Source organism: Cupressus sempervirens, chromosome 10 (assembly GCF_028749045.1).
Source record: "Cupressus sempervirens isolate cs-2001-9-10 chromosome 10, ASM2874904v1, whole genome shotgun sequence".
NCBI classification, from domain to species: domain Eukaryota; kingdom Viridiplantae; phylum Streptophyta; class Pinopsida; order Cupressales; family Cupressaceae; genus Cupressus; species Cupressus sempervirens.
In genome coordinates, this window is record NC_143127.1 from 537,358,999 (window position 1) to 537,373,134 (window position 14,136).

General features: G+C 36.2%; 1 protein-coding gene across 2 annotated transcripts in view; it reads left to right on the plus strand.

Moving 5' to 3' along the window:
• The first annotated feature begins 6,562 nt into the window (after positions 1–6,562).
• Positions 6,563–14,136, plus strand: part of LOC149535017 (putative rhamnogalacturonate lyase B) — a 193,134-nt gene continuing 185,560 nt past the window's right edge. For both annotated transcript variants that reach the window (XM_089807207.1, XM_089807208.1), the window contains exons 1-6: positions 6,563–7,019; positions 7,094–7,215; positions 7,297–7,347; positions 7,626–7,748; positions 8,166–8,285; positions 8,361–8,502. In XM_089807207.1, coding sequence (XP_089663333.1) covers positions 6,978–7,019; positions 7,094–7,215; positions 7,297–7,347; positions 7,626–7,748; positions 8,166–8,285; positions 8,361–8,502 — 600 coding nt within the window. In that variant the 5' untranslated portion in view covers positions 6,563–6,977. The remainder of the gene's footprint in view (positions 7,020–7,093; positions 7,216–7,296; positions 7,348–7,625; positions 7,749–8,165; positions 8,286–8,360; positions 8,503–14,136) is intronic.

The following is a 14,136-nucleotide window of genomic DNA, read 5'->3' on the forward strand; positions in this document are numbered from 1 at the left end:
TCTTATAAGGTATGTATGCCTTCGTATGGTCCTATGTAATTAATTGTATATTGGGGAAGCTCTAACAGCCCGACCTAATTAACTATTTGTAAAAGGTATAAATGAAACATTGTTGTCCTTGATTGAGAATAGGGAGCTTGAGGTTTGATGTTGTATGGACTGATATAATTTAAGATTTTATGCTAGATGATCCAAGTAGAGTTGAGACAATGTTGGTTGGTTGAAGTGAACTTCATAGGAGCTATTTTGACAAGTAAATTGTGGATCAATCAGTTCATGTTCTTGGGTATGCTACCCTAAAAGTATTGCCTTTCACATTTATTGGAGCATTTAGGCAGTGGGTCTATTTGTTTCTTAATAACCTTTATCAAGTTTGGAACCTTCTAACAAGGATTCAAGGTCCCCTAATAGGGATCTTTCCTCTAACAGAGATAATTATACTAAATGAATTGTATTTGACTCCTAATAGAGTCACACCCTTTCATAAGGAACTTATATATTGGTACATTATCTTGTGGGTATCATCCCCACAGTTTTTGCCCCCTCTAATCAAGGGTTTTCCTATTCAACAAATCATCATGTTATGGTGTATGGTTTCTTATTGTCATGCAAGTGTTAGTCATTGGAGATTAGATTTATAATTTTGGGTTTAATTATATTCGCTCACAACTAATTCAGCCCAACCCCCTGTCAATTGTGTGAACATTACTCCTTAACAAGGTGCAACAGTTTTCATATTCCACTTTAGATACTTTTCTTGAAGATCAACCAAGTTCTTTTCTTTTATAACATGCAGCTTCATGATTCCCATCCTAATCTCTTGTTTGGTGGAAAGTTGAGTAGTAGTGTTGACCAAGGGTAGAATCATGTTCATAAAGTTGTTTTGCATAATCAAACCATTGAGAAGTTGAATTTTTTTTCTATCTATTTTTTTCTCACTTGCAACTCTTTTCAAAATAATGTGGGATTATTTTTCCCAAGGAAGACTAGATCTCCTTTGTGAAAATGAAATCTACTTTTTCTTCTCCTCAAATCTTGTTTGTATGCTTTAAGGTGTAATCTTTTCTTGTTTGAGCATTTCAAAGTTCTCCTTTCCTTTTTATATTCCTCATTAAATGAAATTTAAATAGAATACAATTTTTTTCAAAATTCCTATTTTCAACCCCTTTGCACTCAACAAGTGCACTTTGAATATGTTTCTTAAAGTCGTGACTATGAAGACCATGCAGTGGAATATTCTTTTTCTTAAAAAGCTTCTCTAGCGTCATTTTGAATGCAACATAATTTTTAAGTAAAAAGAATTTTACCTTTGACAAAGATTGTTGAAAAATTAAGTTTTTGTCTCGAGTTGCTTCTTTTTAGTCCATGTGATAAATAAATTAGTTTAAGATTAGAATTGAAATTACAAAATTGTTTGCTAATTGAAACTTCCTCTAATTTTTGAAAAAATAATAATAATTTTTTTTGCACAATCCACTACACTTGTACCATGTATTACATGTAAAATCACCATATTTCTCCCACCTACACAAACCATTGCAAATGACCAAATCACACATCCCACAAAGAATCAATGGTTGCTCCCAAAATAAATTGCAACATTTGTTGTCTTTCGAGACTCGTATCCATTGATGATTACTTCATCTATATAAAAAATATGATTTGAAGCTTCCTTATAACAAATAACAATAACATATTAATTTACTGTCCTAGCATTGATATTAGCCACTAGAAGAATTGAACACTTAATCAAGATTATAATGCAATATCCCCCTTTTAAGGTTGCAAAGGGGCATTTTTGGTCAAGCCCCCTACCTTTGTAAGTTTTTAAAACTTATAGAGAACAACAACACATGACAATCCCAATAAGATTTTAAATCAAATGAATTATTTACTGGAGTCTTCTCTTTCTAAATGAATGAAATAACCTTCCCACTAAGATCATAAGAGTCTCTTGTGTATGCCAAAAAGTAGGCACACTTCTATAAACCCTTATACTTGAGAATATCCATGATGAAGAGTATCCCAAGAGGCAGCCTATAGTTCTCTATCTATGACATGCAAAGGTGCAAATAGAAGTATGATGGCTCTCAAATGAATCTAGCTACACAACCCTTGCAAGGTGCATCATAGAACAAGAGATTCAAAGATGAGAGCAAGAGTGTTAGCATCCAATAACCAATATGCAAATGCAATGCAAGCTAAATGAAAGATGAAAATGCAAGCTAAACTAGCAAAATGAGAGTATTACAAAGCTTTCCTACTTAAGCTATGTGAGCTAATCTAGATCATAAAGAAAGCTAAGCTAAAAATGGCATAATGCAAGTAGAATGAGAGTTAAGCTAAAATGCAATAGTGCAAGAATCCTCCAAGTCTTCAAAGCTCCAAAAGCACCTAGAAATCTTGTAGCATAATGTTAGTACAAAGCATAAGGTTGACAATGAGGAGAGAGCCCTCTCTTTTAAAGATAAATGGACGGTTGAGATTAAAAGTCAAGAGAGGCTTAATCAAGGGTGGAAAATACATCTTGAGTGATCCATGTGCACAAGCATCTCACCTAACCAAGATAAATGGTGGAGTTCAGAAAGATGAGAGATGTGTGGAGAAGAATGAAGATTCCACCCACCTTGGAAAGTGTGCACCTCATGTGAGACAAAAAGCTTCTACTTTATTTTTAAAATAGTCATAATATTTTATGTGTACACACTTAGGATAAGTGGGAAGTGTAACTTTTTATTTAATTAAAAGGGAGCAAATTCTTTTAATTAAATAAGAGACTTGGGATAAGGTGGTCAAGCCATAGGTTATAATCAAATAAATAGAAAAGTGACGATTTGATAAAAAATTAGTGAAGGATAAATTATGCAAAAATGCTAGAAAGGGGGCTCATAGTCTAGATGACCATTTTTGGGTGATTACACCATTTTCTTTGTCATTCCCTATTGCCTTGTTCTACACCACCATCTTCAAATACCCTTCAACCAAAGTTTCCTTACATTCTTCATATTCATGTGTTTCTATGAGACAAACAACGTCTCTATCTTTCACAAGTAGTCTTAATCTAGGTCCTAATTACCTCCAAGGGTAACCTCTACGATTCAAATAAACTAAAGGAACTTGAGTAGAACTAGATTTCTATTTTTTGTTATACACGAGTTAAAGTTAAGTCTTTATCGTTATTTGCACATTATAACCTTGTTATAAAGCTTCCCATTAAAGTATTTGCCACCACTTCTTTTCAACCAAATTCTCTTTCAAATTGAGAATGGTACCGAAAAGAGGAAATACTTACTTTGTATTTGTAAAACCATGCCTTTTTGCCCTCATCCATTGCTGGTCTAGCCTTTGACATTTTCTCTCTTCTTTCCTTTGGTTGCTTAGTATTCAAATCTTCGTCTATAAAAAATAAGAGCCTTTTAAGAGTTGTTCCTTATCTAGGAGACTTTAATTTTTATGTACATACAACAGGATGATTTTAATGGGCCTAGTTCCCTCATCATTAAGGTTTCCCACTCTCCACATTTGCCAAATTCATAATTTCCAAAGCATATTGACCCTTAAAAAGTCACTTGCAAGATCAAGAGTATATTCATTTTTTCCACAAAATTTCACCCCCTTTGATAATTTCTTGTGCTACTTAGAATTTATTTCCTTTTTATTTCTCTATCTTGCATAATGTCAACTTGGGTGTTTGATTCTTCCATATTAGCATATTTGTTAATAACTTATGTCCAATTTTTTTTTAAAAATAAAATAAAACCTCCATGCTTTTCTTCTATTTCGTTCACTCCATGGTTGTTTGCTTGATAACAATTTCCCCCTCAACTTGAGGCACTTTAACACATCTTTCATTCACTCCATGTTTGTTTGCTTGATAACCTTTTTCTCCTCAACTTGAGACGCTTTAACTCATCTTCATCTAGAAAAAACAAGAGCCTTTTAAGAGTCATTCCTTGTTTAGGAGACTTTAATCTTTATGTACATTCGACAAGATGATTGTTATTGGCTTAGTTCTCTCATCGTTAAGGTTGCCCACTCTCCACATTTGCCAAAATCAACATTGCCAAAGCATCTTATCCCTTAAAAAGTCACTTGCAAGATCAAGAGTATATTCATTTTTTCCACAAAATTTCATCTGTTTTGATAACTATATGTGCTACTTAGAATTGATTTCCTTTTTATTTCTCTATCTTGCATATGTCAACTCAAGTGTTTGATTCTTCCATATTAGCATATTCGTTAATAACTTATGTCTAGATTTTAGATTTTTTTGTAAAGCCTCCATGCTTTTCTTCTCTTTCGTTCAATTCATGGTTGTTTGCTTGATAACCATTTTCCTCTCAACTTGATTTGTTTTAACACATATTTCTTTTCTATTACTGATTCTTTCATGATTTGCCAAGTAACCTTCATCTCTTTCCATTCATTCTTCCCTACCAAAAGAGCTTCTTGCAACAATGTAACACATTCCTTCAAAAACTAATTATTTTTTGCTAACAACTAATTTGCAACTATTAATGCATTGATTTGTATGTCTCTATCATATTCTTTGACTTCTAAAACTTCCAAATCTTCACTTGGCATTTAACAACTCTTGCACATTAAGTTCAAATAACCAAATTAGAGGTGTGTATGTGGGGTTATAGATGACAGAGCCATCAATTTTTTTGTTGTCTTTAGGAGGGCGAAAATCTTTTTCTCTTGTCTCCTCCCACTCTAGATAAACAAGTCTATGTTTTAGGATACTTTGAAATTGTTTGACATTGATTGAAACTCACTTCTCCATTTTTACTTGAAAATGCTATTTGACCTTAAATGTTAGAAACATGTATCCCTTGCCCATTTTAAAAATATTTTGATGATGGGTGCATTTCCATTGCCCTAAGACAAGAAGAAAAAAATAAAGAGAGAAAGCATAAGTAACTATCTATCACTTTCTTATTTGGACCCTCTCTTGAGATTATTTTATGCCTTAACTAAATCGATGTTTAATTCCATAGCTCCACTAGCATGACAAAGACTCAACAAAAGAAACCTCTCCTCTCGATACCGTTCAAGAACTCTCCTTCGAAGGATTCAAAGCATCCCCCTATTCCACTCAGAAGCTTGAATCCGCCATTTCCTGTCTAGGAATGCTTCCGAATATGATTAGTCCAAATAAGTATATAAAGGGTAGTTGAATGAATGAATGAAGATATTTTAATAATGTCCACGAGACCAGCCAACCTATGGGACCCTTTTCATGTTCTTTTCAATGTCAACTCAGCTGTTATGAATTTGTTTCAAGAAACTAGTTGTTTTGTGTAGTTTTGTCTCCTCGAAATGCTGATGTAATTGGCCCTCCTTCAAATTGTCCTTGAACTATTCCTAGATATCTTGGTAGGCAACACACTTAAAGATGAAGTGCCATTTCGTTTCAACACACCCTTTACTGCAGTAGATGCACTTTCTTTCTTCCCAATCTTCCTTGGGTACCATACACCTATCTATCTCACACTGTAAATGATGAGATCCCATTCATAACTATGCCACTAGCAGCCTATTTTTACCTTTCATGTCTACTCGTAGGTATCTTTAATCTCATGGCACCACGTGAGCTTGAACTCTTTCACATGGTGGCCTTTTTCTTTCCCATTTGTTTAGTCCACATGATTGCTTTAATTTTTTCGAGCATGAGTCTTTTTATCTCTTCATTGGTGTTGGGGTGCTCTAGCATGTTAATGTCCCATTGACTTAGCCATTTTTCATTTTGCTTCTTCTACGTTTTCTTTCTTCGGGCTAGCCCCTCTTCAACCACAAACTTGAGCCAACATTGTGGGTCCATATTTTTCACCTTGTTTAAGTGGCTTAACAGACGAGTAATTGTAGAGGCCTCCATTGGGAACCTCCTTGCTTCATCTAAGAGGATCTTGTATGGTATTGTTAACCTGACTTTAAGGGTATTATAATGATGTTCTTCTGTATTATTCTTTCTATCTACTTCCATTTGTGACTAAATAGGCTCCCCCAAACCTCACATCCATATATAACATGATTGAGTAACCAATAACCTAAAAAGAATCTTTTTAGTTTTCAAATCCAAAAATTCAGCATGTCTATGCTTGTTATGTTATGCAACACGAAGGAAGCCCTCCAACCCCTTAGGGCTCATTTGGTGAGCGGAATACAAGTGGAATAGGCATATGTAAATTCTAAAAATTTTGAATTCCTCGTTTGGATGCACCAAAACGGAATTGGAATACAAAGTAAAATAGGAATACGTATTCCAATTTTTGCCCAAAAATGGGGTTTTGCAAATCCACCCAAATAGGTGTTCTTAGAATAAGTATTCCTATTCCACTTGTTTTTATTTTAGAAAATATAAATTTTGGAGTCCACGAATTCCCATCAAATATTGGCTGAACCAAACAGTTAACAGAAATACGTAGCCCCATTTTCTATTCCAAAATACGTATTCCTATTCCCGCAGCCAAACGAACCTTATATTATCTTAGTTTTACGATTTCATCAGTATTTTATTTGAATGATTGCCTCAAAAGAGCATAGCTATGCCAATTTTAGCATTACGAGGAGAAAAGATAATGTGAATTCACGGGAAAGCAAAGCACGAGTCGGCCCCTCACATACACTTATCCTGTACAGCCTTTGAGGTGCTCCGGATTTGAATCAGTTACCAAATCTCTGAAAGCAATGCAAATCCCTGGGCCCCAGTAAAGCTAACGTGAAATTCCTTTGTTGCCTCCTTGGCCCTGCAGCGATGTTGCTTTCCACTCACAGTCCTAATGCTCCCTCGTCATTGAGTTTCAACGTTAGTGGAGGATTAGTTAGTTTTTCAAGCTCTGGAGGAAAAAACAAATAATTAGGTGTTGAAAGCAGAGCCTACAGCCTACAAATACAGACTAGAGTCCGGTGCTGGTCGGATACAGAGCTTGCATAATTTCCATTCTCCCCCATTGTACTCCACAATTCATCGTGTAATGGAGAGCGGAGACGTGGTGTTGAGTGTTTTCGACAGTCACGTAAGCTTCCACTTTCTCATTCTCGTTTGTTGTTCATTGCTTGGCAGTTACAAATTGACAGTGGTTTTGTGCAGGTGATATTGGACAATGGTATTGCAAGGGTGACATTGTCGAAACCAGGAGGATGCGTGACAGACATTCAATATGGCGGTATAATCAACTTAATGGAGACTCTCAATTTGGAATCGCACAGAGGGTAAACGAATTTCTTCTTCTTCCTGTATGTTTTTTTCAGAAGGAAAATGAGGAGCATGACGAGTAATTAGCTGCAATGCAGGTACTGGGATCTCAATTGGAACGAACCAGGAGGCCCACTGAAATCTGATTTGTAAGTTGAAGCTTTAAACCTTTTAATTCCACTGAAATCCACTTTTTAAGATGAAGCTTTAACATTTTAAGTCCACTGAAATCCAATTTTTAAGACGAACTTTAACCTTCACTGAAATCTAATTTGTAACCTTAAAGGCACTGAAATCTGATTTGTAAGATGAAACTTTTGTCTTCAAGTAAACTGAAACGTAATCTTTAAGTTGAAGCTGAAACCTTTAAGCCTTCTTCAACTGAGGTGAAGAGGTAAAAATCTTATCTCGATAACGTTCCATGCAGGATCCAGGGAAGAGAATTTAGTGTGGTTGTGGAGACACTAGATCAGGTGGAGGTGTCCTTTGTTCGGAACTGGGACTCTATCTCTTCACCGCACACAGATATTCCTCTCAATATAGACATAAGGTACCCCTCGTTTGTTGGATATGCGTGAAATAAAACGACTATGCATTCTAATGTTTGAAATGAAATGAGTAGGCATAGGTTCGTTTGAAATGAAATAATATGTGCATCCTTATGATTGAAATGAAATGATTTGTGCATTATTATGTTTGAAATGAAACTGTTTGTTCACACTTATGATTGAAATGAAAAGATTTGCGTACTCTTATGTCTGAAATGAAACGTTTTGTGCACACTTATGTTTGAAATGAAAAGATTTCTGCATTCTTATGTTTGAAATGAAACGATTTGTGCACTCTTATGTTTAAAATAACAAAAATTGTAGATACTTACGTTTTTAATGGAGTGATTTGTGCATGCTTATTTTCGGAATGATTTGCCTATGCCTTGGCATTTACATGTAACGATTTGCCTACTTAGGTATATTTTACTCCGAGGGAGTTCGGGATTCTACGCGTATGCCATCTATGAACGGCCGTCGGGATTTCCCGATTGCGATCTTGTGCAGACACGAATGGTTTTTAGACTCAGCAAGGACAAGTAAGCTCAGGCCTCGCTCTATACCTCTATCTTCCTCGTTTAATTTAGGACAAGAATAAGGTATTGGTATTTCAGATTTCAGTACATGGCAATAGCAGACGACAAACAAAGAGTTATGCCAATAGAAGACGATAGATCACCAGCGAGATGCCAGACGCTTGCGTATCCAGAAGCTGTTCTGCTCACCAATCCAAAAAACCCAGCGCTCAAGGGCGAGGTGGGTATTTCATTTTGCTACTAACGAGTATTTTTAATTCTTGGATGGTAAACTCATTGTTGTAAGCACAGTTCATGTCTCCTACAATTAAAAAAATTCACAGATAACTATCACGATTCCTTTATTTGTAGCAAATTAAAATGCACTGCACCTTTGAATAGTGAATAACAGGTGTAGCGGGGAAAATCTTAACCAAACAAACTTCACAGTTTACATTTTGGGCACCGCGCACGGGTAGAATCAATGGCTATTTGTGAATATACGCATGCGTAGCATAATCGTCGTATTAAAGCAGAGTTTGGCGGGAATATAGAGTGCAACAAAACAGCAAATTCCATGGAAAATATATTTTAAAAGAGGCGAGGAAGCCCTTCATGAGTAGTGACCTGTCGCTTCACAAAATGCGTGTTGTGTTGTACATTCCAATGCATAAGGGCTCGTTTGGTTGCTGGAATACAACTGGAATAGGAATAGAAAATTAGAATATGATTTGTATTCTTTGTTTGGTGCGTGGAATAGGAATAGGGAATAGGAATACGTATTCTCATTTTAGCCCCAAAATGAGCTTTTGTCCATTCTAAAAAATACCTGTAATTGGAATTGCTATTCTTGCATTCATTTTAACTTTTTCAAATTTGATTAAATTTTCAAATCCGCTTTGACCTGGGGTGAGCACTGAAACTTTGTTTTGAATATTTTCAAATATTTTAGCGATTTTCCAATGCCGCCGATTACATTTTCAGAAATATTTTCAAATGGCGTCGATTGCAAGTTAATCCTATTCCAATTTAAGCTTGCATAACCAAACAAGGGATAAACAAGATTGGATTGCATTTTTCCATTCCTATTCTTCATTCTCCATTCTCATTCAAATTTTCTATTCTAATTCTCAATTCCTACGCTTGCAACCAAATGGGCCCTAAACGTTTTCAAAAAGCTTAGCTTACATTATTATTGGAGAAGGCTAAAAGAGGTGCCGGAAGATAGATAGATAAAATTTTAACGTCCACGAGGCTAAAAATAGCCTATGGGACAGCAAGACAACTCAAGCAAACTTAAGTAACAATGTTCGTTGCTTGTGTAGGATGATGATGAGTCCACCCAATTGCTCAATGTACTCTTCGTTGAATAGGTTATGCCAAGAACTGTCACATATAGTGTCCGCAAATTTATCTCTACTACTATTGTAGGCTTCACATTCTAAAATAAAGTGCTGTTCAGTTTCCACTTTCCCAGAATTGCAGAATTTGCAAATTCTTTCTTCCCAAGCCTCCTTTGGCCTCTTCCAACGTCTGGTCTCACAACGAAGTTGGTGAGAGTTGGTTCTCAGCTGAGCAATAAGAATTTTAGCCCTCCAAGAAATGTTGGCTCCTATGTATGCTTTTTGGAGTTGATCACAAGCGGGGTTGAACTCATTTATATAATATAATTTCTTCCTTCCTATCTTGCTTCTCCAATTTCTCTTGTAGAATTTCTCCATGACAAAGCCCTTTATTTCTTTATTATTTGTGGTGCACATATTGAATTGAATATTCCATTTACTCATCCATTTGATGTTTTGTTGCATCCATGTCCTTTTTCGCTGACATAGTGTGTCACTAAAGACCACTTTAGGCCATCTATCCTCTTCCATTTTTTCGATTCTTTTTAGATAATTTAGAAGGTGAACCATAGCAAGTGCCTCAATAGGAGCAGCCCCCATTTCACTTAGCATGATATCATATGGAACAGTGCTTTTGATTTTAAACTTGCTTGTGATCAAGCGCTTTTGGATTCCTTCGATTTGTTTCCATTGTGCTATAGTAGTGTTGCTGGCCCATTATTCACACCCGTAAAGAACAATTGGCAGCACAAGAAGACCGAACAAGGTTTGAATAGTTTTCCAATCCCACAACTCTGCTTCACGGCACCTATTCTGAAGAGCATAAAAAGCCTTCCACCCACCTAATATCCTTTTATACCTGCAGCTAGACCAGCTTAGTTTTTTGTTGAAGTCGATGTCAAGGTATTTATACTCCGCAACTTCTTCAAGAACACTTCCATTGTAATAAAATTCATGTTGGTGTTGTTTTTTATTATTAGAGAAAATCATAACCTTAGTCTTGCTGATATTGACCTGCATCCCCACCATTCCGCAAAAGCGCTCAAGAGAAGATAGATGATCTTGCAAACCATAGGCAGATTTGGCAATTAAAATGAGATCGTCCGCATATAGGAGCAGCTTTATAACAAATTCACCTAGCTGAATGCCTTCACCCTTTTGCATGTTTAACCACTCTTCCAGTTTGTCAATATATAAACCAAACAAAGTAGGAGATAAAGGGCAACCCTGTTTGACCTCGATATCGCTCCTAAAACATTCTGAAATGCCATCTGAAGTTCTGATTTTAACTTTCACCTCTTCGTACATCCTATGAACAGCAGCTCTGAGATGCATAGGAATCCCCAATTCTTCCATCCTAAACCAAAGCTTGTCTCTCGGGACGGTGTCAAAAGCCTTTTTAAAGTCGATAAAGCAACAAAATACCTCTTCCTTTTTCTCCCATTCTTTTTCAATAATGTGTCTCAAAGTGACAGTGATCCACTGTCGAGTGCTTTGGCCTAAAACCAGCTTGCCCTTTAGCACGTTTATGGTTTTCTTCTGCCCATTTGCTGATCCTAGTTTCTATCATGCTGCCAAAAAGTTTAGCAAAGAGGGGATTGATCATTATAGTCCTGTAGTTGGAGGGATTGTTAACATCACCACTCTTAAAAAGTGGTATTGCAAGGCTGATTGTCCAATCTTTCGGAAACCCTTCTTGGCAAATTTTGTTGAAAATTTCAGTGATGTGCGGTGCAAGAGTTTTCATACCCCACTTCAGATATTCTTCTTGGAGCGCAACAAGGTCTTTTGCTTTACCTCCACCTAACTTCTTAATCCCTGCCTCTATCTCTTGCACAGTGAAAAGATTTGTATCATCATTGACCAAAGGTGGCTGTCCCACTCCAACCTTTTGTTCATAAAGTTTCTTAGCATATTCAAACCATTGGGTGGCAGTAATATTATTATTTTCAGTTTGTTTTCTCCTTGGTTGGAGTTCTTTCCAAAAACGTTTGGGGTTATTTCTGCCCAAGAAAATTAACTCCTCTCTCCTTGTAAACATAAAATCAGTTTTTTCCTTCTTTAGGATCTGTTTGTAGGCCTTAATGTCAAGGTTAGTTTTATTTGACTCCCTTAGGTTTCTTCTAGCCCTCTTGCATTCCTTATCAAACCAAGCATTGGCTGGAAAACAATTAGTTTCAGATTTTCTATTTTTTGCTCTCTTGCATTTTGAAAGAGCCTCATGAATCAAATTTGATAAATCATAACTGTTAACACCATGTTTATACATAGGGTGTCCCATACAAAGTTCCTCAAGAGTAGTTCTGAAAGTGTTACTGTTTTCTGAAGTTAACAAAATTCTACCCTGAGAAGGGGGGTATTGAGGGCCTTGGGTTTTTTGCTCCAATCCGCCTATCCTTTGCCCAATACAAATTTACGTACAGTGGTCTATGATTTGATTTGAGATCCCAAATGTGTTCTCCAATTGCAACTTCTTCAATATTTTCATACAAATTCTGCGAACAAATTACATAATCTACCACACTTGCCCCGTTGTATGTGTTGCAAGTGAAAGTGCCTGACTTAGCCCATCTAGCCAAACCATTACAAATTATGAGATCAAATGTGCCACATAGAGTGATCAATTCTTCCCCAAAATGATTGCAGCCTTTAGCATCTTCGGATATTCTTTCCCATTGATGATTTCTTTCTTCTGTGAGCCAAATAGGGTTATCATTTACTTTGGAGCTGAAAATACTTGCTTGCCAATTTGCCGTCCTAGCATTGAAATCTCCAACAAGAAGAACATCACCATGCTGCGAAAAAATAGCAACATCTTTTTTTAACGCAGCATAGGGGTCATTGTGATTTAAGCCACACTTTTTATAAGTTTTAGATACTTGTGGAGCAAAGTAACAGGCTGCAATCCTGATAAGAGTGTTATTTTCCACAATTTTGAGCCATATGAATTGTTTATTAGAATCAATCTTTTCCAACTGAATGGCACGACCTTCCCTTTCTTTTACTAGAACCATTATACTTCTATAACCTTTACCATTTCCCACTACCTCATTCCACACTGCCATCTTCCAGTAGCCTTCAAACAATGGGGTCTTACACCCCTCATGCTCATGTGTCTCTATGAGACAAATAATGTCTTTGCCTTCCGCAATAGGTCCTAACCCAGGCCCACGTCTCTATGGATAACCTCTGCAATTCCAACAAACTAAACTTAAGGACGCTTGGGTTAAGTTTGATTGCTATTTGTTTTGATGTGAAAGACTCGAAGTTGAGTTATTATCGCTAAGCGTGATTGCTGATCTTGTTGTATCGCTGCATGCTAATGTGTTTGTTGTCACACCTTTGTTGCCTTCTTGCTGCCCTTCATTGGAGCGGTAGCCAAAATGAGCAATAATTGCTTTTCCTTTGAACATCCAAGCTCTTTTGCCTTCATTTCTAGCTATTCTGATTTTTTCCATTTCCATTCTTCTTTCTACTTGCTGTCTCATGGTTAAATCCTCCTCTATAACAAAGCGAGAACCCCTCAAGAGCTGTTTTTTGTTAAGATAAAGATAGTATTTTTTGTGATTCTATTGTGGAAGCTGAATAATATTTTATTGTGAGTGTGCTGCTAAGGGACAATTTATGAATATTTTAATAGCTAGCTTGTGACCTAATTTATTTGACGAGGATTAAATTGAGAAGTTGGAGGCACCCATCATCAACTTGTATAAAAAAATAGCTGTTTTATTGAATTCACCAATGTCCTATAGGCTATGTTCAGCCTCTTGAATGTTAAAATCTTCTTCTTCTAAACAGTGTTATAATTTTTCATATTGCTGAGAATTATTTTAAAATCATAACTTTATTATTATATAATTCGAATAGACTTAGAGTGGCCACATGTTTAAAGATTTCAAATTTAATGGTCTATATGTGTGTCCTTTGCGGGTTAAGATTTCTGATTTCATTCAATTTTTGTATCTTCATCTCCTTTGGGAGATTATGTTTCTTTGTTTGAAAAATAGGGCAAGTCCTCTAGTTGGGTTTGTTGGGATTAAGGTGTATCAACCTTAGAGTCCTAACATGCTGATTTTTTGATTTATCTTAATTTATTAATTTCCTAAGTTGACATTCACTTTTTGGGACCTCTTGGTGAAGTGACATCCTACATGGCAAGTGATGAGATGGCATACTCCATATTTTTAGGAAGTTGATACTCACTCGGAAGTTTCTAAGCTATGGGAAGATAGTCATATATTTCCATTTGGTGTGGAAATTGTTTTGGCAATTTCCTATGTAAACTAAAGAGTCTTGGTTGACAATTTCTATTGTGCATTGGAGTTGTATTTTAGCAACAGCCATTTATGGTGGACTTCACTTTTGACAAGTGGTGTGAGTTAAGGAAGGTGCCTAATCTTGGTCATAGTAATTTCTATGTTGTACTTGCATTGTATTTGGCAAGATGACCGTTATGGATGAGATAGGTGTTGTTGCCTTGGAAGTTACTATGAGCAACATGTCATGGAATTAGCAAGTTTCTTCTCTTGTGA